The sequence below is a fragment of the Tachyglossus aculeatus genome, chromosome 21, assembly GCF_015852505.1.
Source record: "Tachyglossus aculeatus isolate mTacAcu1 chromosome 21, mTacAcu1.pri, whole genome shotgun sequence".
NCBI classification, from domain to species: Eukaryota; Metazoa; Chordata; class Mammalia; order Monotremata; family Tachyglossidae; genus Tachyglossus; species Tachyglossus aculeatus.
Genome location: NC_052086.1, coordinates 58,851,083 through 58,877,771, shown reverse-complemented (window position 1 = coordinate 58,877,771; position 26,689 = coordinate 58,851,083). Strand labels below are relative to the sequence as shown.

The 26,689-nt window shown below is 44.1% G+C and overlaps 1 protein-coding gene across 1 annotated transcript in view; it reads left to right on the top strand.

Moving 5' to 3' along the window:
* Positions 1-2,860: 2,860 nt before the first annotated feature.
* Positions 2,861-26,689, top strand: part of LOC119942257 (cytochrome P450 3A24-like) — a 32,557-nt gene continuing 8,728 nt past the window's right edge. Inside the window, 11 exon segments of the mRNA XM_038762939.1 lie at positions 2,861-3,023; positions 6,519-6,612; positions 10,371-10,422; positions 14,209-14,286; positions 14,289-14,308; positions 16,275-16,388; positions 17,540-17,628; positions 18,834-18,982; positions 20,251-20,378; positions 21,183-21,270; positions 25,738-25,898. Of these exon segments, the coding sequence (XP_038618867.1) occupies positions 2,953-3,023; positions 6,519-6,612; positions 10,371-10,422; positions 14,209-14,286; positions 14,289-14,308; positions 16,275-16,388; positions 17,540-17,628; positions 18,834-18,982; positions 20,251-20,378; positions 21,183-21,270; positions 25,738-25,898 (1,044 nt within the window). The 5' untranslated portion in view covers positions 2,861-2,952.

Genomic DNA, 26,689 nt, shown 5'->3' with positions numbered 1-26,689 from the left:
GACCTTGAGCAAGCACTACTATCTGCTTGGCACATAGTAAGCACTTAAAAATATCATTATCATTATTATTAATTATTAACACAGTGTGTCCACATATTCTAAGCATCCTGTTAGGCTCACACAGAGAACAGAGTCCTGTCTAAATAATTTTCTCTGGAGGTATATTTTAAGGGCTGGAAAGACATTAAATACAATGAAAAATAAGAAGTCCAGATACTGACACTATGCTGCGGAATGGAGGTAGCTGGTCATCTAACTTGTACACTGCCTGGCTGTGAGGTAAGGAGGAGCTGTGACTCTTATCCCCATTTTACAGATGAGCTAATCAAAGCTCAGAGAGAGACTGAGCTCACAGGGCTCACAACCAACAGCAGAGCCAGTCTACTTACAGTTCTCTCTCTGCTTCACTATTCCACAACAGGAAGGGGCAAATTTCATCATTGATTCACGTGCTCCATGACATTCAATCTTCTTTTTTTAAATATATTTCTTGAGGGCCTTATATGTTTCAGGCACTGTACTAAGCACTGGGGTAGATGCAAAATAACCAGGTTGGACCCAATCCATGTCCCATACGGGGGCTCATAGTCTTAATCCCCATTTTACAGATGCAAGTTACTGAGGCACAGGTACGTTTAAATGACTTGCCCAAGTTCACAAAAGCAGATATGTGCAGTGTCTGTATGAGAACCCAGTCCTCTGGCCCCCAGGACCGTGCTCTTTCCATGAAGTCCATTAGGCTTCTCAATCTTGTTTCCCCTCAAATTGAGTCTACATTTTTTTCAGGCCCTGGAGGTAAGGGTATTGGCTAATTTAACCAGGCTGATGGAGAGGCAGGCTGCAATACTGTTTTAGATCTTACCACTATGTCTACAATTAAACACCACGATGGCCAGTCTGTACTGAGTGTATGCATATGGAGGAGGTAAATAGAGAAGTGGTGGTCGAACACTCAATAGTAATAATAACAGCAATAATAATAGTGGTGATATTTGTAAAAGTGCTTACTACGTGTCAAGCACTTCTTTGGGGGAGGGGGTGGCAGGGGAATGGAGGAGTGCATATCAGGATTCCCCAAAAAAGACTCTCTAGTTTCAGGTGGACTTCCTTGCGATGCAAATTCAATGTCTGAAGCCAATCCTGAACCTGACATGGGATTATCTACTCTGATCGCTTTATGTTCATTTTTTTTTTAGTGGTGATTTGTGTTGATCACCCCCTCAGACCTGGGGCAGGGGACAAGGCCCCTCTCTGGCTCGCCCTGAAGTCTGGGGAGGAAAACAGGGGAACCCACGGATCCCAGGGTCAGGGACTGGTTCCTTGGATAGAAGCCAGGAATTGAACCCATCATCTTGGGTCCACCTGGCTACACTGTGGGGCTTGGGGTGCCATTGTGCCAGGCTGAGAGCCACCAGTGGTGCCACTCACTGCTCCGGTGACCCTGAGGGCCTCAGTTACCTCGTCTGTAAAATGGGGGTTAAGAAATGTGAGTTTCATGTGGGACAGGGAATGTGTTCAACCTGGATTTGCTTACCGCCCCCCCCTCCCCAGCGCTTAGTACAGTTCCTGGCACATAGTAAGTGCTTAACAAATAATATTATTATTATTATTATTGTTATTGTTGTTTTTTCAGCAACCTAGCCCTGCCCCCAGGCCCCTGCCCCGGGGGGACTTTTGGGTTCAATCATCATCAATTGTATTTATTGAGCACTTAGGACAGGACACTGTACTGCATGCTTGGGAGGGTACAATATAACAGAGTTGTAGACATTTTCTCTGCCAACACCAGCAACTGCAGTTTTCCCCATTCCCAATTTCATTTTTGAGGACTGCCCCCTTAGTGTTAGACTCTCCTCCAACCCACGGAGGAGACCCTGGCTCAGAATCTCAGATCCAACAATGCACTACAGTAACCACAGTGGTGGACTTCCAGCTTTATGATCCTACACTGACTCCAGTTTCACTCCTATTCATTAAACGCTTACTATCAATCAATCATTGGTATTTATGGAGCATTTACTATCAAACATTGATACTTACTGAGCACTTACCATATGCAATATACATATGGAGTGTACAATATAATAGAAATGATCCCTCACCTCAAGGAGTTTACAAACTATGTGACAGGCACTATGTTAAGGATTGGGATAGAGAGAAGATAACCAGATCTGACACAGTCCCTGTCCCAACTTGGGGGTGGAGGCTTTCACAATCGAAGAGACTATTTTCAGAGGACTGGTTACTTTTCTTAAACCTAACTTCCCTTCTCTAGACTATAAGCTTATTATGGGTAGGGAATGTGTCTGTTATATTGTTGTAGCATACTCTCCCAAGTATTTAGTACAGTGCTCTGCACACAGTAAGTGCTCAATAAATATGACTTACTGACTAGCCTCCTTAATTAGGCACAGGGCTACAGAATTCAGTTCTAACCAAAGTTAAACACAATCGACCCCAGATTTGACTTTGGGTCAAGAAATATGGAAAGTGCTGTGGGCAAAATAGTCTTGCCATTGGAAGCTTTGCCGCTGGCTGTTCCAGAATTCCCTCGTGTTCTGACCTGGATTTTGAGACTTGATCAGAAGGGTGGAAGCTGTAGGGGTGGGGGTATTGTGAGGGTAGGATACACAAGGGTATCTCCCAGTTCTCTGAAGCACCGGTGTTGTTTTAGTAGTTCAGAACCCAACATCTAAGGGCTCTCAAGAAAGCCTCTGTTCAGGGTTTGCAAGAAGTCAAAGACAAATTTGCTTAACTAATAACTACTAAACACACTTGTTCCCTGCTCTCTTTCCTATTCGATCAGAAGGCCAGTGACGAGACAGCACCAGCAGGAGGAGGAACAAAAACAAGCTGCTGCGGCCCACACCTTACTCAGAGGGAAGCAGAGAGCAAAAAATCTCAGGCGAGAAAACAAGGGAGCCAGGAGCAGAAAACCTCCCAAGGGACAAGATGAATTTCTTCCCAACCCTTTCACCAGAAACCTGGACTTTACTTGCTGCATTTGTGACACTTCTGATTTTGTAAGTAGACTTGATTTTCTTTCATGGTACAATCCACTAAGTGCTTCAAAGTGATCTACAGTCTTTGTTTCACTGCAGTGAACTTTCTGTCATGAACAAGATCCTCTGATCCCTGTACAGGGTGTAGAGGACAGAGGGGAAAAAGTTATGTGATCTATGCATTATCATAAAGCAGTCCCTTTCAATCAACCGATCAATCAATCATATTTATTGAGTGCCCTCCCCAGACACCCCAGACTGTAAGCTTATTGTGGGCAGGGAATTTGTCTGTTTATTGTTGTATTGTTCTCTCCCAACAACTTAGTACAGGGCTCTACACACAGAAAGTGCTCAATAAATATGATTGAATGAATGAATGAATGTGTGTGTAGAACACTTGGGAGGGTACAATATAGCAGAGATGGTAGATATGAAGCTTACAAACTAGAGGCCCTTTGCCACACAGAAAATGAGGATTGAACACTGGAGAACTGAAATATCTGTCACCTTTCTCTGTCGTTTCATGGTGAGTGATAGAGAAATCTCTGGCCTGGCTCCTAGTGTTCTGAGTGAGCACTTCAGTGCAGAGCACCGTGGCTCAGTGGAAAGAGCCCGGGCTTGGGAGTCAGAGGTCATGGGTTATAATCCCTGCTCCACAACTTGTCTGCTGTGTGACTTTGGACAAGCCACTTCACTTCTCTGGGCCTCAGTTACCTCATCTGTAAAATGGGGATTAAGACTGTGAGCCCCACATAGGACAACCTGATCACCTTGTATTCCCCCCAGTGCTTAGAGCAGTTCTTGGCACATAGTAAGCACTTAACAAATGCCATCGTTATTATTACAACAGGGAACATCCTGAATCTGCTACAGGAATGGTGGTTCATAATGTACCTGGTGCTAATGAAGAGTGGCTGTTGCATTAGGATTCTGTTGGGACATTAACTAATAATGATAATTATTGTGGTATTTTTTAAGTGCCTACTGCATTCCAGGCACTGTGCTAAGCGCTGAGGTGAATACAAGTAGATGGGGTTGGACATAGTCCCTGTCCCACATCAGGATCACAGTCTCAATCCCTGTTTAACAGATGAGGTAAGAGGCACAGAGAAGTGAAGTGACTTTCCCAAGGTCACACAGCAGACAAGTGGCAGAACTGGGATTAGAACTCACAACCTTCTGACTCCTAGGCCCAATGCTTCTATCCCACTACACCATGAACTACATGGGACTGTAGTGGCAGTTGGAGAAGACTGTACCTATTCAGAGAGGCATCACTTAGCAGAAAGAGCATGGGCCTGGGAGTCAGGGGACGTGGGTGCTAATCCTGGCACTGTCACCTGCCTGCCTGTGGGACCCTGGTCAAAAGTCCTTCTCTTGGGGCCTCAGTTCTTCCTCACCATGTAAAATGGGATTCAATTCTTGTTCTCCACGTCTACTCTAGACTGCTGTGTGCTCAATGAGAGACAAAGACTGTGTCCAACATAATTATCTTGTTTCTACACCAGTGCTTTGTACAGTGCTGGATAAATATTATCATTATTATGATTCAAAGCACTTGCCTCAGGACTGGGTTAGACTCTCCCATCCCCACCTGATCCTGGAAGCCTTGGCAGTGAGGTTGAAGCACTGAGAGAGAAGCTATGGCAGAAATTTGAGAGACCAAGGTGATGGAAAGGAACGATGCCCTTTTTTAATATAACTAACAGGCCCCTGATACTGATGAATAACCTCTCATCCAAGGATAAACCCCACCATCAGCCATACAAGGATTTCCTACCCCCAAAAAGTCTGGATACAAATTTCTTGCCCTGAGAAGGAAGAAGTCAGACTAATGACGAGATTCCCCTTTCCTAATTATTGCATTTATTTGTGCTCAGGCTGGGAAAAGACCTGGGTTATTCCTCTATTGCAAAACAGAACTGGTTTCATGGATGTTGAGAAATTTCTTCCTTCTATGGTTTCAGACTGTCTTTCTCTAATAGATGACATCATCCTTAAAATCAACATAGACGAGAAGCATTGACTTTTGTTTCCTAGAAAGAAGCTCCAGAAATGCACGTGGTGGAATTTCAGGGTCTTGAAAAACTGCAATCATTCAGTGGTATTTATTGAGTACTTACTATGTGCACAACACTGTACTAAGTGGTTGAGAGGGTACGGAACAACAGAGTTAGCAGATACTTTCCCTGCCCACAATGAGCTTGCAGTCTAGAGATTGGAGTTCAGAGCATTGGAGAGTGGAGAAGCTTGCATGGAGTTGGGGGTGGGCTGATGACCGGCTGTAAGTGCGGACCAGTGGCAACTGAGATCTGGGACCCCTTGACTCTGCATACCCGGTCACCTGTCTTCCCACTGAGCTACTATGATAAATTTATAGTTTTGTTTTTGTTTTTAGGTGTTTTCTTCTTTTAAATGTTTTGCCTTACTATGTGCCAGGCACTGTACTAAGTGCTGAGGTAGATACAAGCTAATCAGGTTGGACACACATGGGCTCTTAGTATTAGTCCCCATTTTACAGATGAAGTAACTGAGGCACAAGAGGTTAAGTGATTTGCCCAAGGTTACACAACAGACAAGCAGAGGAGCCAGGATTAGAACCCAGGTCCTTCTGACTCCCAGGCCCATGCTGTATCCACTAGGCCATGGTGCTTCTCATTCCTTCATACTCCCTCTGATCTGACTCTTGGCTGAACCCTATTCTCTGTCTCCTCCTCCTCTCTCACTGTTGTCCCACCTTCTCTCCCCCCTTCCCTAACCTGGGACTGTGCAGCCCCATTAAGGTCAGCTATTAGCTCTCTTGAGCAGCTGCCACTTCTCTCCTGTACTGCATTTCACTTTAACCCAACCTGCCTGTCCGGAGCCCAGAGCTCCAGCACCCAAAACAAAGATTACCACCCAGTCACACAAACAGGCCAGGTCTACCCAATGAAGTGGTGGTCTGGCAAGTCGTCCAGTGAATTTGGGATGTGTAGTTAGCCATTTCTTGTACTATCTCCACAGAACTGGTTACCTGTCATCCCTCCACTTTACTTAAGCCCATCGAGATCAGGTCAAATTTCTTTCATAAAGTTTCAAGTAGCTTCCAAATCCTTAGCCTCTCTCAAATCTGGGAGGAGGAGAAGGGGATGCAGATCCATTTCCAGTTACCTGGGAACAGAGCCATAGTTTAATGGCTTGCCCCAAACTAAATGACACACAGGAGAAGGACTCAGAATAGAAACTTATTCAGGAAATCTATCCTTGTTTTCCCTTTCGGGGACGCATACAACGAAATGCTGTTGGACAGCAGTCTTGTGTGGCTGAAGAAGTGGATGCAAGCTTCGTGGTCCCTTGTTGAAACTGAAAAGTAATCTTACCTCAGAGATCTAAGTAGAGTTTGAACCAGGGTGTGGAATAACTGATTCAGCTAGATGTGCAGCATGGCAGGGAGAGACTATGTCTGACTGAACCAGATGGATGATTCCACTTTAATATTTCAATTACTCATTTACCGTCCTGGTGTTTACATTACAGATATGGGATCTGGCCATATAATACTTTTAAGAAGTTGGGGATTCCTGGACCAAGGCCTCTGCCGTTTTTTGGGACATTTCTGGAATATCGAAATGTAAGTAATAGGAACAGTTTCCCCCCAGGTATTTTAAACTTTTAACTCATCCATTTATTTCTGATTCAGATTCTGGGTCTTGTATCCCTCAGAAGAGGCTGGGTAAGTGATGCAAGGAGGAAAGGAATGGTGTGGAATCAGGGATTGGGAACGGATTTTTAATCCAATTTCTCAGGAATGACATAATGACTGATTCTCATTGTCCAAATGGGTTGGAAGAGTTATAACTCTGCTTATTTCCTCCTTGTATACATCCAAGGAAATCCAAGAACATCCCCACTGCTAGCTGAATTATCTGGTTTGGCTGCACAGAGAAAAAAAAAAAATTAATGGTGTTTAATGAGTATCTTCTGAGGGTTAAGGACTGTATTAAGCACTTGGAAGAGTACAGTATAATAGAACTGGTAGACACATTCCCTGCCCACAACAAGCTTAAAGTCTAGAGGGTGTGACAGACATTAATATAAACAAAAATAATAACTAGCAATAATAATGGTATTTGTTCACTGCTTGCTATGTTTCAAGCACTGTTCTAAGTGCTGGAGTGCATACAAGGTAATCGGTTTGTACACATTTCCTACCCCACATGGGGATCACAGTCTTAATCCCCATTTAACAGATGAAGTAACTGAGACACAGAGAAGTTAAGTGACACATCCAAGGTTGCAGCAGACAAACAAATGGCAGAGCTTGGGTTTAGAACCCAGGTCCTTTGACTCCCAGGACTGTGCTCTCTTTCTATTAGAGCACACTGCTTCACACTAGGCCATGTGCTTAACAACTGAACTGTATAACTGTAATAATAATTATTAAATAATTATCATGGTATTTCTTAAGTGCTTACTATGTGCCAAGTACTGTTCTTAACACTGGAGTAATAATAATTATTATTATTATGGCATTTGTTAAGTGCTTACTGTGTGCAAAGCACTGTTCTAAGCACTGGGGGGATACAAGATGATCAGTTTGTCCCAGGTGGGGCTCACAGTCTTAATCCCCATTTTACAGATGAGGTAACTGAGGCTCAGAGAAGTGAAGTGACTTGCCCAAGGTCACACAGCAGACACGTGGCGGAGCTGGGATTAGAACCCATGACCTCTGACTCCCAAGGCTGTGGTCTTTCCACTGACCCATGCCGCTTCTCCTAGCATGCAGTATACTGTGCTGTAATTTCTTGGTCTGTAAATTAGTTTTGTTTGTAAAAATTTTCACAATATAGTACAACTCTTCCCTCCCACTCTCCAACTGCTCCAGTGACAGCACGCCTGGCAGGGATGTCGTGCAATCCACTGTGGCTGGAACAAATCCCTCACATAGATTCTTGCTCCTGAAGTCATCCCAACTCTTCCAGGGCTCTTTCATATTTGACTCTATTATCGTAGATGCCTGCTCAATCAGGCTCAGCCTTAGTGTCTGTATGGTGAGGGAAAGAAGTCAATCCTGGCCAGAATTACAGGATACAATCAAGGCATGAGCTGTGCAGACAAGTGAGCACTGATATATGCCTGTGTGTGTCCAATTTCTAAAAGAGAACTCAGTGGGGGCTGTGAGCGTATGGGGGGGGGGGTGCCCGTTGTGAGCAGGGAGCATATCATTTGCTTGTTCTGTGCTTCCTAAGTGCTTATACAGTGCACTGCACCCAGTGACGATGATGACGATATTTACTAAGTACTTACTATGTGTCAAGCACTCTGCTGAGCACTGGGGAAATTGTGAGATAATCAGATTTGATGCAATCCCTATCCCACATGGGGTTCGCAGGCCAAGAGGAAGAGAGAATAAGTATTTTATTCCCATTATATAAACAACAGAACTGAGGCATAGAGGTTTTAAGGGACTTACCCAATATCAAGACAATGGTAAGGTCAGAACTAGAACCCCTGATTCCTAGTCCTAGACTCTTTCCCCTTGGCCACATTGCTTAGTGGGTACTTAATAAATCCTCCACCTCTTTCTCCCCCTCCTCCTTCTATTTCTCTTCCTCCTCTTCCTCCTACTATCCTGCTGCCACTGAGTTGGGACCGTGGCTGCCCATCATGACCCTGGAACACAATAGGGAGGGCTTGTGGTCATGGTGAACTGCCTCCACGGGCTGGTGGGATCCACCTAGATCCCCAACAAAACTACAAAATGGAAATCTCAATTCCTTAAAAGAGTTGGCAGAGCACAAATCTGGCTTAAGTGGGGTAATGAACCCTTCAAAATGGGTGGGATTTATAGAATCTGTCTGTTCTCTGCCCCATGGTTAGGTGGGAGACAGAAAAAAATATTCTAGATCTCTGATCTCCCTGGAGGGGTGCTTTGGTGGAAGGAAGCTCCCTACTCCTGGGAAGCCACAGTGACTAAGAACGTAAGCAAGCACCGCCGTTAGTGAGTCAAACAAGACATAGACCAACACAAAGAATGTTGTCCTTTATTGAAGAGGGCCTTACCAACAATGAGACCTTACCCCTACATGTGAATATGGGTGGAGAAAATGGTACCTGACCAACATTCTCTTTCTTGTTGTTTGTAGGGAATGATTGAATTTCGATTTTCTAATTCATTTGTCTCTTAAAGGGACAGTCTCTTTTTCAGAGTCTGCTCCCAGTAACCTATGTGCTGAAATAGAGCAACTCCTTCCTTGATAGCTATTCAAGCTCCCTGTGGACAGGGATCATGTCTACCACCTCTGTTCAGTTGTATTACACCAAGCATTTAGTACAGTGTATTTCACCTAAGTAAGCTTTCTATAAATACCATTGAGTACATTTATATGATAGTTTTTATATTTATATATATGTGACTATATAATAATATTATCATTATTATCCCAGTATTTGTTAAGTGCTTACTGTGTGTCAAGCACTGTTCTAAGCCTGAGGCAAAAACAAGCTAATTCAGTTGGACACAGTTCCTGTCCCACATAGGGCTCACAGTCTAAGAAGGAATAGAATTTAATGACCATTTTAGCAGTGAGGGAACTGAGGAACAGATAAATTAAGTGACTTGCCCAAGGTCACACAGCAAGCAGTTGTCAGAGCCAGGGTTAGAACCCAGGTCCACTGACTCCTAGGCCTGTACTCCTTCCACAAGGCCATGCTGCTTCTTTGTTTATAAATATTTAATTAAAATATATAAATTCAGAGTTTTGGCAAATGAGGTTGAGTCCTCATCTGGGGAGCAGCATCTTGTAGTGGAAAGATCACATTGTGTGTGCTTAACAAATACCATTAAAAAATATATCTTGGGCCCTCTCTGTAGCTAATCTGTCCTAGGAAGAGGAAAACATCCGTTGCCCTATTGCAGCTCATAGTGAGATGAATTAAATTATAGACTAAGAAATCCTAATCAAGAACACTAAATAAGTCCCAAAACACTATTCAGTTCCGCACTGCTCCAGGCAGTGGTCCTGGATGTGACATCCTTCCTTCTAGAGATTTAAAAGGTAGGCTTCACTCCTTCTCTGCTGGGGGATAGATGGTAAACCCATCAGCCATTTCCTGATGGACCCTGTGGACACTGGAGCTCCTGCTCTTAGAAGTTCCCCTTCCTTTTTCATAGCTCTAACACCCGTTCAATCCACTAGACTTCAAGCTCCTTGTGGGCAGGGAAAGTTCGCCTGTTAATTCTGTTGTACCTCCCAAGCACAGTGATCATACTAAGTGCTCAATAAATATGATTAATTGATTAAACACCCCTGCCTTCTTTCTACAAACTTTCTCTCCCTGTGCACCACAATATCTGATGTCTAACCAAATTCTTTATTCTTTCTTTAGGGAGTTTTTGAGTTTGACCAGATGTGTTTTGAAAAATATGGTAAAGTGTGGGTGGGTAAGTATTTCCCAGTAACCTTCCCAACATTTTTTTAATGGTGTTTGTTATGCGCTCTACTATTGTCCCAAGACACTTTACTAAGCACTAACCACTTGTGTACATACGTGCTTATCAGGTTAGACACAGTCCATGTCCCAAAATCTTAATCCCCATTTTATAGATGAGGTAACTTAGGCAAAGAGAAGTTAAGTGGCTTGCCCAAGGTCACATGCTGGATTTTACCCAGGTTTTAGGTCTGAGGATGAGATTTTGAAACATGGTTGAACACACAGCAACCAGCCAGCTTCTGCTGCTTATGCAGGAAATACTCTCTCTCTCTCTCTCTCTCTCTCTCTCTCTCTCTCTCTCTCTCTCTCTCTCTCTCTCTCTCTCTCTCTCATTAGACATTAACTGATTCCACAAAAAATACTATTCTGAGCAAAAAAAAATCGCATACGGAAATAGTTACTCATAGAAAACAATAAAAGGTTCATTAATGCATTCCCAAATCTAAAAATGGAGCAACACAATATGTCTACAGTAATAGGTAAAACCAGTTATAAGAATAATTACAGTATAGTTATATAAGCAGCAATGTAAATAGATATAATAATAATTTTTGAATTACATCAATGGCATTTATTGATTGCTTATCTATGTGCAGAGCACTATACTAAGCACTTGGGAGGTACAGAACGCAGATTTAGCAGATACATTCCCTGCCCATAATAAGCTTACAGTCTGGAGGGGGAATCGTGTGTATTTACATATGTAAATACTTAATTTTCAAAATGTTCTCTCTTCACATGTGATTCACTAAAAAGGCTCCTTGTGCTAATGAACAAGAAACCTCTCAACTAATGGTAAAATGAAATGGACTTTAATCACTTTATTTCAAGTCAACGGAAATATTTCTATGGTAGGATAGGAGAGGTTGGGAGGTGTTTAAGCAAAGTAAACTTGGGCATCATTGTCTAAAGCAGTAAAAATAAATACCAGCTTGAAAATCCAGGAGTGCTATTTTGAGAGAGTATTAAAAGAGTTGGCATTTATGACCACAGATTGTTGAGTGTGATGTGTGTGTTTGTGTGTGTGTTTGTGAGTGTGTGTCTATCAATCCAATGATATTTATTGAGTCCTTTCTATGTGTAGAACACTGTACTTAGTGCTTGGGAGAGTACAACAGAACTGAATTAGCAGACACACTCTCTGCCCATAGTAATTTTACACGTTTAGAGGGGGAGGACAAATTAGTATAAATAAATAATTTATAATATATAATTTGAAGATGTTGCATGTAAATTCTGTGGAGTTGAGGGTGGGATGAATATTAAATGCTTAGTACAGTGCTCTACACACAGTAAGCACTCAATAAATATGATCGAATTAAATGATTTAAAGGTTCAAAAGTCTAAGTGCATAGATGACACCGAAGGGATAGTGAACCCGGGAAAGGAGGGCTTAAACAGAGAAGGCCTTTTTTGGAGGAGGTGTGACCTTAATAGTGCTTTGAGAGGTGGGATGAGTGGTGGTTCTGGCATATCCCGAGGAGGAGAGAGTTCCTGGCTAGGAGAAGTAGGTGGAGAGGTGGTCAGTGGTGAAATGGATGAGATCAGGGCACAGTGAGTAAACTGATGATAGAAGAGCAGAGTGTGGCGGCTGGGCCATAGTAGGAGAACAGTTGAAGTGAGGTTTGGTGGGGGGAAACTGATTGAGGGCTTTTTAAATCAATGGTATAGAGTTTTGTCTAATACAGTGGTGGATGGGGAACCACTGGAGATACCTGACAGGGGGGGACTGGGAGGAGAATATGGACGAAACGTTATTTTAGAAAAACAGTATGTGCAGCAGAGTGAAATATGGACTGGAGTCAAGAGAGACAGGAGGTTGGGAGGTCAGCGAAGAGGCACACGCAGTTGTCAAGGTGGAAGAGGATGGGTGAATCAGGCATGGTAGCAGTTTGGATGGAGCAGGAATGGTGGATTTGAGCAGCATTGTGAAAGTAGAACTGACAGGATTTGGTGACAGAGTAAATACATGTGTGGAATGAGAGAGATGAGTCCAGGACCAATGCTTGTTCTCCCATCCTGTTAAACTCCCAGTTGGTGAGTGTGTGAGGTGGGTAAAACAGGACGTCATTGGAGTAAAGAACTGAGAGGTAGGTGGGCAGTGAAAAGATCGCCAGGTACATCCACATGCGTACTGAACTCCCCAAGGATCAACATAGGGATGGAGAATGAGAGGAGTAATGTGAGAAAAGTATCAAAAAATGTTCAGAAAGTTGGAGGAGGGTCCTGGGCAGGCAGTAGATGATTGGGACTAGTAATTGGACTGGGTGGTAGAGATGGGAGATGTGGACTTCAAAGGAAAGGAAAGAGAGAGATGGGGGAGGTGGGGATGGTGCAAAAATAGCATTGGCAGCAGGAGAAAGCCCACTTCTCCCCTCAGTGGAGGAGTTCAGCAGCCTTTGTGCATGGCTCTGGAGGGACTGCCCCAACTTAGATCTCTGGCACTTTCATTGCTGCCTCTCACAGCCTTGCTACCGTGTTGGAATTATATTATTATATTAATCAAGTTCATGTATATGATATATATAAATTGTCCTTCCTTTTCTGTGGTGTTACTGATTGTGAAATTCCATCCCGGTGTGCCAACGGTGACTGCAAAGATCAATGCCTGAACACCACCTCTTCCAGCATCCGTTACTGAGCTTGTGGGTTTTGTCCCATGTATAGCAGACCTAATTTCAAACCCGTGTCGTGGTACCCTGATCCCTGCAAAGGCTCTGCCCAAGAAGCAGCACTCCGTCTCCCAATGACTGCCTTCCAGCCTAGTCCATCGTTGCATTGCTATCTCATCTCACATTGTGTGAGACTTCCAGTTTCCGGTGCCTGTCAGTTATTTGTTCAGCTTCCCACAAGGTTGTAAATGCTCACTTTAGGTTCATGATGCTACTGCTCCCACGAATCTTCTTTACAGTTCTGTAGCTTCATGTCCCATGACTTAGAGTCATGTTTTACCATGATTTTACCAGTGAACAGTCACAACCCAATAATGAATTTGGGCAGCAAGACAGATGCTATTTATTTTCCTGACACCAAGATTAAAAACAAACAAAAAACCAACAAAAACACACTTTCTAAAATATTCCAAGCATCATCCCTTAGGTTCTGCCAGCAGTAGCTTTAGAAGTGCCATTTTTTTTGTATTTAGAAACAATTTCAACTTTAGATAACAGGGCAGAACTTCAGTAACTCTGATAAATCTGTATTATATTTGTCCCTGTTTGTATCCCTACTTTAATTTTCTACCACCTACACCTCTCCAAAAATATCCCAGGCACTGAGGGATATTGATTGGATTGAGGGATGCTATCCTTCGCCTGCCTGCTGAGAAATTGTTGTAGCACTAATTAAGGTGATGGGGAGAAAAAGGGGCTGACGAACTCAGAGAACACTGTTAGCCTCTTCCCATGATGACAACTATGATCCAGCCTAATTGGGATGTTCCTTAGAAATTCCAATTTGAGGGAAGTTGATAATTTATTTGGAAATCCTAAGGTTTCAAAGCTAGGTAGTCTTTCCCATGTCCATTCTTAACTCTCTTTTGTAACAATGAGGGTTTTTTTTAAAGCAAATATTGTGATTTGGTGAGAAGGGAGGTTGGGTTATAGTTGACTCATTATGTGCAGGCATTCAGGAGAATTAATTTGATTATGAAATTACCAAGGTGCTCCTGCTCCAGGGATTCCTCGAAAATACTCATTAAAATTTTCATTTTCTTGTTTTTCTGTTCTCAATAGGATTTTTGATGGTAGACAGCCAATCCTGGCCGTTCTGGATCCTGACATCATCAAAACTGTTCTGGTGAAAGAGTTTCATGACTCTTTCCAAACCGGCGGGTAAGTTCCCAAGCCTGAAAAGATTTCCTCTGCAGAGCTCTAACGTGGTTTCAGCTTTCTCAGTGACACCAGTCCAAAAGTTGCCTTGAGTTTTCCTCCAATGTCCATCTTTGACTGAATCTTTTATTGTTTTTAATGATATTTGTTAAGTGCTTACTACATGCCAGGCACTGTAATTAGCACTGGGGTGGATACAAGATAATCAGGATGGACACTATCCCTGTCCCACATGGGACTCACTGTCTTAATACTCATTTTACAGATAAAGTAATGAAGACCCAGAGAAGTTAAGTAACTTGCCCAAAGTCACACAACAGGCAAGTGGTGGAGCCGGGATTAAAACCCAGGTCCTCCTACTCTCAGGCCCATGCTCTTTCCACTAGGACATGCCACTTCTCAGGAAGTCCTCTCCTTTCTCTCTCTCTCTCCCACTGGCCAAAAATAGTATTTTCTTTGGCCACCCATGAATATCACACTTGAGACTGTGTACCTAGCCAGAACCTCTGCCTCGTTGGCCCACAATGGACATTTAAAGTGTGATCCTCTAAAAGCCATGCTGGAAGCCAAAGAGTTCTTTGCCATTGCCAGCAGATGAGAGCTATAGTGCTGAGGGCAGCTCTCCCCATGGCAAAATGACAGCTGGGCTATTTCTGGCCGCTTATAAACGATTCTGTTAATTGTTGGCTTCCTCAGTAGCGGACTTGGCTGGGATACAAAGGCAGCACCATTTCCTGTCCAGGGCTTTGTGCTGGACCTTGCTGATTTTTCAACCCCCAGGACCTGTGGGTAGGACCCTGATAGCTGTTCAGGAGCCCATCTATGGACAAGTGCTTGCCCTCTGCTACCAAGGGGCCACGAGCCAAGGAGCTCAGGGCCAGTAGGAGCTGCCTTGGAGGGGAGTCAACAAGCTTTTGCTCTTCATTCACCCCTCCCACTGCCTGAAGAAAATTGATGGATGATGGGAAAGGTGCCATTTTCAGAGCCCTGGCACCTCTCCAGGTTCTGCCTCTGGCAGAAATATTGACACAATCAAAGCAATTTTGGTTGCTGGATTATTTTCTCAGAAGAGACTAACTGGTGCTCAGTAGGAATAATTATGTATTTGTTAAGCACTTACTATGTGCCAAGCACTGTTCTAAGCACCAGGGTAGTTACAAGTTAATCAGGTTGGATACAGTCCCTGTCCCACATGAGGCTCACACTCTTAATCCTCATTTTACATATGAGGTAACCAAGGTACAGAAAAGTTAGGTGACTTGCCCAAGGGCACACTGCAGACAAGTGGCAGAGGCAGGATTAGAACCCACAACCTCTAATTCCCAAGCCCATGCTCTCGTCACTAGGCCATGCTGCTTCCCATAATATGTCCTCATTATCACACATTTCTGTTCTGTCCTACTGACTTTTTTTATTGGAAAGATTTTCCTATTCATAAGTGATTTATAATTTCACTTAACATGCACTATCAAACCCTAGTTGAGTCCGTGAACACCGTCAGCCTGCAACATTCTTCCTGTCCTTTATGAAATCACATCTCCTCCATAAGTCAGTCTTTCCAGGCTTCTCTAAGAGCCAATCCTCCTAGTGTAGATCTAAGACACCTTGGGTGAACTAAAATATAATAATACTAATTGTGGTATTTAAGTGCTTACTATGTGCCAGGCACTGTACTAAGTAAGCACTGTGGTAGGTACAAACAAATTGTGTTGGACACAGTCCCTGTCCCTCATGGGGCTAACAGTCTTCATTCCCATTTTGCAGCTACTGAGGCACAGAGAAGTGAAGTGGGTTACCCAAGGTCACACAGCAGCTGTGGCAGAGCCGGGACTAGAACCCAGGGCCTTCTGACTCCCAGGCTTGAGCACTAACAGTTTAGGCACAATATACTCAGTCCTCCCTAGGGCAAACCTGAAAGCTGCCTGCCCTGGCCTAAGTTCCGCCTGATGACTCGCCTTCTCTTTCATAGAATTTTGGTCTAAATGGTGCCTTGGACTCCAGCCTCACCGTTGCCGAGTATCATACTTGGAAGAGGATTCGCACCATCATCTCCCCGACCTTCACCAGTGGGAAACTTAAGGAGGTGAGGTCCATGATCCTGCTGCCCAGCCTGGCGTGCGAGTCACAGATGGAGCAAAGTTTGGACGAGTGGCCTCTGCCCATCCCTCAGCTGTGGGGAAAGTGACTTTTCTGTTCCCTGCCTGTTCCCCAGCACCCGAGCCATTCATAGGCAAATCTATTTCTGCAGAATCTAGCTCACTTTCTACACCTGCCCTCCCTTTTATTATTGTCAAGCACTAGGATAAAAATTTCAGGCTTTAAGGAGTATTGTAACAGTCCCCAGCCTTTGTACCAAAATAGCCCAAATCAAGACTTTTCTGAAAGACATTTTAGAGGAATTTGAAGCCCCTAAACTCCCACTGTTATCCTCCCAGCAACACCGCTACCCCCAGCCAAGTGATCCTCTCTCCACCCTCCTCCGAGGCTCCAATAACTCCTCGGCCAGTCATTTCTATTTATTGAGCACTTACTGTGTGCAGAGCACTGTACCAAGCAATTGGGAGAGCAAAATATGACAATATAACAGATATATTCCCTGCCCACAATGAGCTTACGGTCTAGAAGGGGAGCCAGACATTAATATCAATAAATGAATTACAAATATGTGAATGAGAGCTGTGGGCTGGGAGGACAATAAATATATTTAAAGTCAGAAATTGAATCCCGTGGGTCGTCACACCTTATCCACTATTGCACTTACATATTAATCTTTATTGTCTATTGTTTCCTCCTATCTGAAATTTATTTTTCCATTCATCGTATTTCATTCTCCCAAACTATCTTCTCATGTGCCTCATATTCAACTATCCTCCCTCTGACTCATTGCTCTTGCCTATCCTCCTGCCTGGAAAGTCTTCCCTTTGTCAAATATTGTACTGTCCCAAGCTCTTAGTTCAATGCTCTGCCCACCGTAAGCACATACTAAATCCTATTTATATCTGTAGATTGTAAAGTCCTTGAGGGCAAGGATCATGTCCATTAATTCTACTGTATCTTCCCAAGCCCTTACTGTTCTGCACGTAATTATTATTAAGTGCCGTTGTCTCATAAGTACTCAGTAAATTATATTCATTGATGTATTTAAATATGAACCCTCGAGGAGCCAATTGCCTGTGTCCCTTTAGAGCAATCCAAACATAATTGAGGGCTGACTGATTTTGGATTATGTTTCAGATGTTCCCAATCATCAAGCATTATGGAAAGATTTTGGTGCAAAATATTGAGAAGAAGGTGGAGAAGAATGAGCCAGTGAATATGAAGGAGTGAGTAGGATTGTCTCTGTTTACCTTTCCTTTGGGACTGTATTCTTCCAAGCACTTACACTTAGCACTTAGTACAGTGCTCTGCACATGGTAAGTACTCAGTAAATACCATTGATCGATTGACTCTCTGGGACATGGGAAGAAAAGCAACAAGAGGGTCTGGGAGGTCTAGTCTGTAAGCTCATTGTGGGCAGGGAATGTGTCTGTTCTATTGCACTCTCCCAAGCATTTACTACAGTGCTCTGCACACAGTAAGTGCTCAATAAATATGACTGACTAACTTAAGCGGGTGGAGGGGGAGGGTTCTCATAGATGCTGAACATCGAGCACATTGTCAGGATACTCAAAGAGTTCCTGACTATCATAGCCCCTTGGGAATGGAGGGAGATCTAGAAAGTGACCCTGAATAAACTCTGAATCCTGAAAATTATATTAATGTAAGCCATGGTCCTCACTCTAATCAGACAGCTCTTCGGGGAGGTGGTTTTTAAAGCCTAATGTTAATGTTCAAGTCTCTCTAAGAATGTTCTCCACTCCAGGCTCTGAAGCGGCTTGAGCATTAGACATCGTGGGCAGGGAATGTGTCTACCAACTCTGTTGTACTGCACTCTCCCAAGTGCTTAGTAAAGTGCTGTCCAAGTAATAAGCATGTAATAAATGCCACTGACTGATTGATTAGAAGTTAACTCAAGTAGATCGTTTCAGTCTCTGCAACATGGTCATTAAAGCATCCCAGAGATCATTCAGAAGTGCAGGTGAGCTGACTTGTTTCAGGCCATGGCTCCTCCTCCCAGCCCTGTATTTCCTGTACTCTCAATGGAGTGGGGCTACCCATGCCCTTGAGACAATAGGTTGGCAAAGGTAGCCACTTCCTGTGAGAACGTGATATTCCATCCCAAGTGATGGATTGTATGGCAATCCCCCTCTATACTGTAAGCTCACTGAGGGCAGGGAATGTGTGAGTTTATTGTTATATCATACTCTCCAAGTGCTTAGTACAGTGCTCTGCATATAGTGAATGGTCTATAAATACTATTGGCTGAGTGACTGGTAATGAAGACCTGGCTTTTCTGAAATAAATGGCTTCTTAGGAGAATAGTGAAGAGGTTTTTCTTAACAAAAATGTCCAGTTTCATGAGGGTCCAGAAGGATGTTATAGTCATGTCGACTGGATCTCTTTCTAACCTGAGTTCTCTGTCCTTCAGAATCTTCGGGACATACAGTCTGGACGTGGTCACCAGTACCTCCTTTGGAGTGGACATAGATTCGATGAACAACCCAAATGACCCTTTTGTTAAACAGATCAAAAAGTTACTGTCTTTCAGTTTCATAAGCCCTCTGATCATTTTCTCAGGTAGGACATTCAGCCCTCTTTGCCACATAAGGCCCATCCAGAGAGGAAGCCTGAGAAAGAGACACTCTTTCGATCCCAGTCATAAAGTAAAAGCTAGAAACTCGGAATCTACAGCTCCATTTCCCACAGATAGCACTAAGGGCAAGACGTTTAATCGAGCAGAAGGTTAGAGACAGCTCTCTAGTGTTAGATTGTTGTCTTTAATGATACTGATGGTATTTATTAAGCTTTTACTATATGTCCGGCACTGTGCTCAGCACTGGGGTAGATTCAAAATAATCAGGTCTGGCAGTTCCTAGCTATTATGAGGTTCGCAATCTAAGAGAAAGGGAAAATGGGTATTTTATCTTCATTTTACAGATGAGGAAACTGAGGTAGAGAGAGGTTTAATTACCCAAGGTCACACAATAAGTATGAGACTAGAACCCCAATTTCCTGATTCCCAATCTTGGGTGGCTTGATGCCTAGCCACTGAATAATAATAATAATGATATTGAAAATAGTGATAATAATAATAATGGTATTTGTTAAGTGCTTACTATGTGTCGAGCACTGTTCTAAGCACTTGGGTAGATACAGAGCAATCAGGTTATCCCATGTGGGGCTCACAGTTTTAATCCCCATTTTATAGATGAAGTAACTGAAGCAGAGAGAAGTGAAGTGGCTTGCCCAAGGTCACACAGCAGACAAGTGGGGGAACTGGGATTAGAACCCGCATCTCCTGAATGTTCAAAAAGTAACAAAAGACCAACTTAGAGGTCCTCACACTTCTTAAATCCATGCTTCAGGATAGCGTGTCAGCGTGTCAGTTTGCAAGAGTAGGTAATTTTCAGAAAGTGCATTCTTGGGCTGGAATCAATAGTATTTATTGAGCACGTTCTGAGTGCAAAGCACTGAGCTGAAGGAAAAGACCCAATCGATCCCAGTCCTCTAGAAACTTGATAGAGTGAATTGGGGGTGGGGGGAAATTACTTTTTTCATAACCTTTGGCCTCACTCAGCCTGTTTGCTATGTCTAGAGAAGGATTCTGCTCTTAATTACTTCTTCAATCTAGCCCTGCTTCCAGATTTTAGCCAGACACTTTGCAGAAACTCTAAATATTTCTGTTTTCAGTGGTAAGGGATTGATTGTTTTGTGAGAGCCCCAGAAACTCTTCTCCCCTTAGTTTTTCCTCCCAAGACTGTTGCCCTCATCCCCAGCACTCTGAGCTCCAGAGAGCTGCACAGATGCACATGCCATTCATAGATTCCCTCTCTCATTCCTTTCAGCGGTGTTTCCTTTCCTCGTGCCAGTTTTGGAAAAGATGAACCTGTCAGTGTTTTCCCGGGACGCTTTGGAATTCTTTGTTGGTGTCACCCACAACTTCAAAGAGAAGAGGCAGAAAGGTGTCCACAAGGTCAGTCCACCTCCATCACTCCCAAATCAGTGGCCCCTATAGCAGTAGCATCCAGATGCCAGGTTGTAAAAATAATAATAATAACAACAACTGTGGTATTTATTAAACACTTTGTGCCAGGCACTTTACTAAGCACTGGGGTGGATACAAGCAAATTGGCTTAGACACAGTCTCTGTTTCATGTAGGGCTCACAGTCTCAATCCCCATTTCACAGATGAGGAAACTGAGGCCCAGAGAAATGAAGTGACATGCCCAAGGTCACACAGCAGACAAGTGGTGGAGCCAGGATTAGAACCCATGACCTTCTGATTCCCAGGCCCCTGCTCTATCCATTATGCCATGCTGCTTCTCTCGTAGAACGGGGGCCAAGCCGCAATCATCAGTGCTCTTTACTGAGGCTTACAATGTGCTGAGCGCTGCACTAAGCACTTGGGAAAGTACAGTATGACAGAGTTGGTAGACACGTTCCCCGCCACAAGGAGCTTAAAGACTAGAGGCAGAGATAGTCAGTAAAATAAATTACGGCTATGTACGTAAGCACAGTGGAGCTGAGGGTGGGGTGAATATCAAGTGCTTAAAGGGGACAGATCCAAGTGAATAGGTGACACAGAATGGATAGGGAACTGGGGGAAATGAGGTCTTCGTTGAGGAAGCCCTCTTGGAGGAAATGGGATTTTAATAAGACTTGGTCCAGGGTGGAAGACGTAAAGGCAAATCTGGGAAATACTGGTGAGGAAAAACCAGCAGGATTTAGAGGCACCCGTCCCATGCCTGCTCTTCTGAATCTTCTTCCTCATTTTCAGGGCCGAGTGGATTTTCTGCAACTGATGGTTGACACCCAGTCCTCAGATGGTAACCCTGAAGCCAGTGAGAAGAATCACTCCTACAAAGGTAATGCTATGACAGCAGAAAGAGTTCTCTCGGGTAGGATCCAGAGTACAAGAACAGCTCGTCAGTGATTTTCTAGTGCATGTCCTTGGCAAAAATCCCGTGGCCCTCTAAAGGGCCAGAGAAAAAGGGAGGAGGAGATAGGGCCTCCTTGGAGGGCCTCATGCCAAGGGAAGCTCCATGCAGGCCAAGATCATGAAGCAACAGCTACCAACTCCACATCTGGAAATGGGTAGAAGCATTTGAGAGGAGGTAGCGCTTCCCCAGGAATGGAGGAATTTGGCATTGTAGAAATGGCATCACAGCTCTAGGCCAGAGTCTCCTCATGGCAGGAACCCAGCCAATCCAGGACCCAGCAGCGACCCTAGCTTTGCAGACTGTTCCAGTCCAGCAGGAGATGGGCCATCACCATGGCTGCTGAGCCCTCGAAGCAGGAACGCCAGCTTAGATGGGGCAGCTTGCAAGGGCAAGGATTCTGCAGCACTCTATGTCAAGAAATCAGAACGCCATCCCCTTTAAGGGGTGGATTATAAATTGTTCATTTATGTTATTAATATTACTACTACTACTACTACTACTAATAATAATAATAATAATAATGGTATTTGTTAAGCACTTACTTTGTGCCAAGCACTGTTCTAAGCACTGAAATAACGGTACTTGTTTGGCACGTACTATGTGCCAAGCACTGACCTAAGCACTGGGGAACCTATAAATTCATCGAGTTGGACACAGTCTCTGTCCCACGTGGGGCTCACAGTCTCAATCCCCATTTTACAGATGAGGTAACTGAGGCACGGAGGAAGTGAAGCATCTTGCTCAAGGTCACCTAGCAGACAAGTGGTGGAGCCAGTATTAGAACCCATGACTTTGACTCCCAGGTCCATGCTCTATCCACTAAGCCACACACTCTTTATGTTAATGTCTGTCTCCCTCTCTAGATTGTAACCTCATTGTGAGCAGGGAATGTGTCTACCAACTCTGTTGAAGCAGCGTGGCTTAGTGGATAGAGCACAGGCCTGGGGGTCAGAAGGATCTGGGTTCTAATCCTGGCTCTGCCATTTGGACAAGTCATTAAACTTCTCTGTGCTTCAGTTACCTCATCTGAGCCCCATATGGGACAGGGACTGTGTCCAACCTGATTGGTAGCCTCCAGTGGCTACCAATCAACCTGCGCATCAGGCAAAAACTCCTCACCCTCGGCTTCAAGGCTCTCCATCACCTCACCCCCTCCTACCTCACCTCCCTTCTCTCCTTCTACAGCTCAGCCCACACCCTCCGCTCCTCTGCCGCTAATCTCCTCACCATGCCTCGTTCTCACCTGTCCCGCTGTCAACCCCCGGCCCACGTCATCCCCCTGGCCTGGAATGCTCTCCCTCTGCCCATCCGCCAAGCTAGCTCTCTTCCTCCCTTCAAGGCCCTACTGAGAGCTCACTTCTTCAGGAGGCCTTCCCAGACTGAGCTGCCTCCTTCCTCTCCCCCTCCTCTCCCTCTCCACCCCCCTGCTTTACCTCCTTCCCTTCCCCACAGCACCTGTACATATGTATATATGTTTGTACATATTTATTGCTCTATTTATTTTACTTGTACATATCTATTCTATTTATTTTATTTTGTTAATATGTTTGGTTTTGTTCTCTGTCTCCCCCTTCTAGACTGTGAGTCCACTGTTGGGTAGGGACCGTCTCTATATGTTGCCAACTTGTACTTCCCAAGCGCTTAGTACAGTGCTCTGCACACAGTAAGCGCTCAATAAATACAATTGATTGATTGATTGATTAACCTCTAGACTGTGAGCTTGTTATTGGGTAGGGACTGTCTCTGTACGTTGCCGAGTTACCTCCCAAGTGCTTAGTATAGTGCTCTGCACACAGTAAGGGCTCAATAAATGCTATGGAATGAATGAATTAACTTGTATCTACCCCAGCACTTATTAACACTGTTTAACAAGTACCATAATAATAACAGTTATTATTATTATTACTCTCCTATGTGTTCAGTACAGTGCTCTGCACACAAGTAAGCATTCAGTAAATACTACTGATGATGATCAATCAATCAATCGTATTTATTGAGCGCTTACTGTGTGCAGAGCACTGTACTAAGCGCTTGGGAAGTACAAGTTGGCAGCATATAGAGACAGTCCCTACCCAACAGTGGGCTCACAGTCTAAAAGGGGGAGACAGAGAACAAAACCAAACATACTAACAAAATAAAATAAATAGAATAGATATGTACAAGTAAAATAAATAAATAAATAAATAAATAGAGTAATAAATATGTACAAACATATATACATATATACAGGTGCTGTGGGGAAGGGAAGGAGGTAAGATGGGGGGATGGAGAGGGGGGCAAGGGGGAGAGGAAGGAAGGGGCTCAGTCTGGGAAGGCCTCCTGGAGGAGGTGAGCTTTCAGTAGGGCCTTGAAGGGAGGAAGAGAGCTAGCTTGGTGGATGGGCAGAGGGAGGACATTCCAGGCCCGGGGGATGACGTGGGCCGGGGGTCGATGGCAGGACAGGCGAGAACGAGGTACGGTGAGGAGATTAGCAGCAGAGGAGCGGAGGGTGCGGGCTGGGCTGTAGAAGGAGAGAAGGGAGGTGAGGTAGGAAGGGGCGAGGTGATGGAGAGCCTTGAAGCCCAGGGTGAGGAGTTTCTGCCTGATGATTACATGGGGCTTCCCCGGGTCTCCATATTTTGGGCTGGGGGCAAAGCCTCAGGCTGTCGGTCTCTTTTTGAAGACCAACTCCCGGCTATAACATTGGGTCCTCTTTACAAACCACATAATAATAATAATAATAATAATAATAATAATAATAATAATAATAATAATGGTATTTGTTAAGCACTTACTATATGCAAAGCACTGTTCTAAGTGCTGGGGAGGTTACAAGGTGATCTGGTTGTCCCACGGGGGGCTAACAGTTTTAATCCCCATTTTTACAGAAGAGGTAACTGATGCACAGAGAAGTTTAGTGACTCAGCCAAAGTCCCACAGCTGACAGTTGGCGGAGCCGCGATGTGAACTCATGCCCTCTGACTCCAAAGCCCGTGCTCTTTCCACCGATCCATGCCATTGCTGAAATGCTCCTGGGGTTCAGTGCTAGTGAAAAGTTGTCCTGACAGATTGCTGTCACTATCCCACTGCTCTTAGATTTAATCCTTCTGGTTCAGCTAACCAGTGCTGTATCTCGTGGGTCTAGGGGCTGCAACAGAATACTAGATGTCCAACTTTCTCCCCATGATAGAAAGTGAGCCGGCACTTCTTTAGGTTGTGAAAAGACAACCAGTACTCATTTACTTTCAATATTTATAGTACTTTCAACAACAACCTCTGCCGTTCAAGAGAACCACAAATCAGTTCCAGAACAAACCCACCATTCCTGTTCTCGCACTTTGTTAATTAAAATCCAGAAATTCCCACCATCCCAAAATGCTGCTCTACTTCCCTTTCCTAACTCCTCCGTGGTTACACCGTCCACAAGTCTTTCCTTCCCTGTGCCTCAGTTACCTCATCTGGTAAAACGGATTAAGCCCCTTGTTTCCTCAACTGTAAAATGGGGATTCAATACCTGTTCTCCCGCCTACTTCAGACTGTGAGGCCCATGTAGGACAGGGACAGTGTCTGACCTAACTGACTTGTACTTCCCCCAGCACTTAGAACAGTGTTTTACACATGATAAGTGCTTAACAAGTACCATAAAACAAACAAACGAATGGATTACCCAGCTGGAACTCAGCCCTTCTGGTCAAAGACAATGGCTAAATTCTTGCTCTCTCAGAAGCAGGTAAGACCTGATCCATTCTTTCCTGGTTCCAGGTTAAATGAACTTTTCTCTGTCCTTTCTCTTTGTCCATTTCCTCCCCCACAAGTGACTGAGGTCATCAGCTTTCCTTCTGAGAAGGGTCCTGAGGAGTGAGTGTTCTCTTGTACCTTACGTTCTTGACATTTCCCTCATAAGTGAGCAAAGCCCACCACCGAATAGAGACAGAGCATGACTTTCCCTCAGAGCCAAAGACTTGTGCAACAGTGACAGTAGGAACTGAAGTTTGATTACTCAAACCACCTCCCTCCAACCCCTACCATTAGCCCAGGGCAACCTCGATCTGACCATGACCCTAAAAAGTGCTCCAGTGTATTCCGGTTCTGTGCTTTCCTGTGAAGGATCACTGAGCTGTCACAAGACATCAAATTACCACCATACTCTGCAGGACAGTTGTTCATACATAACTCAACCATCTGTATCTGATGGTTTTTGGTTTCATCTCTATCAGATAGACAATTCATACAAATCGGGCAAGGGCTGTAAATCTAACGTGACACTTTTCAATTGAGGTTAAATAACTGAAACCACACCAAACCAGGGTGTGGAGCAAAATGTCTCACAAGGGGATGAGCAAAGGAGCCAGACAGTAGCTCTCCTGCTGGTTTCTTTGTGTTAATGTGTGTGGCTTTTTTCTTTCTTTCCAGAAATGACTGATGTGGAGATCTCAGCTCAGGCCATCATCTTTATTTTTGCTGGATTCGAAACCACCAGCTCAACTCTCAACTTCGTGTCTTACAACTTGGCTACTCATCCTGAAGTCCAGAAGAAACTGCAAGAAGAAATAGACAGCATTCTACCTAACAAGGTAAGATGACAGCCCGTTGTTGGGTAGGGTCCGTCTCCATATGTTGCCAACTTGTACTTCCCAAGCGCTTAGTGCAGTGCTCTGCACACAGTAAGCACTCAATAAATACAATTGAATGAATGAATGAATGACCAAGGGCCAGTTATCCAGTGGTGCACCAGTCTAGTAATTGTTTCGTAAAAGTCTGTTTTTCTCACTTTGCTAGGCTGACTCTGAACTCAGAACCAGGTCTGAGTACCTAGTGTTAGTACCTTTCACTGGACTGAGGATAATAGAGTAGAGCTACTGCCAAAAAATGAATAATGTTTTTAATACCAAACCCACTAGAGACCACAAGAGGTCTACTCCATCTATCAACCAATGACTTCTTGCTGTGTAACATCACTATACTTGAGTTTCTTCATCTGCGAAATGGGGATTACATTCCTGTTCTCCCTCTTACTTCGACTGTGAGCAATATGAGGGCTAGGGACTGTGTCTGACCTGATTATTTTGTATCTAACCCAGTGCTTATTATGGGACTTGGCACACAGTAAGCACTTTTTTATGGTATTTGTTAAGCACTTACTGTGTACCAGGCACTGTTCTAGGCACTGGGGTAGATACAGGGAAATCAGGTTACTCAGTCCCTGTCCCACATGGGGCTCACAGTCCTAATCCCAGTTTTGCGGACAAGATAACTGAGACACAGAGAAGTTAAGTGACTTGCCCAAGGTCACACAGCAGATAGCACTTAGAACAGTGCTTGGCACAGATGCCCTCAGCATCAAGTGATGGAGCCAGGATTAAAA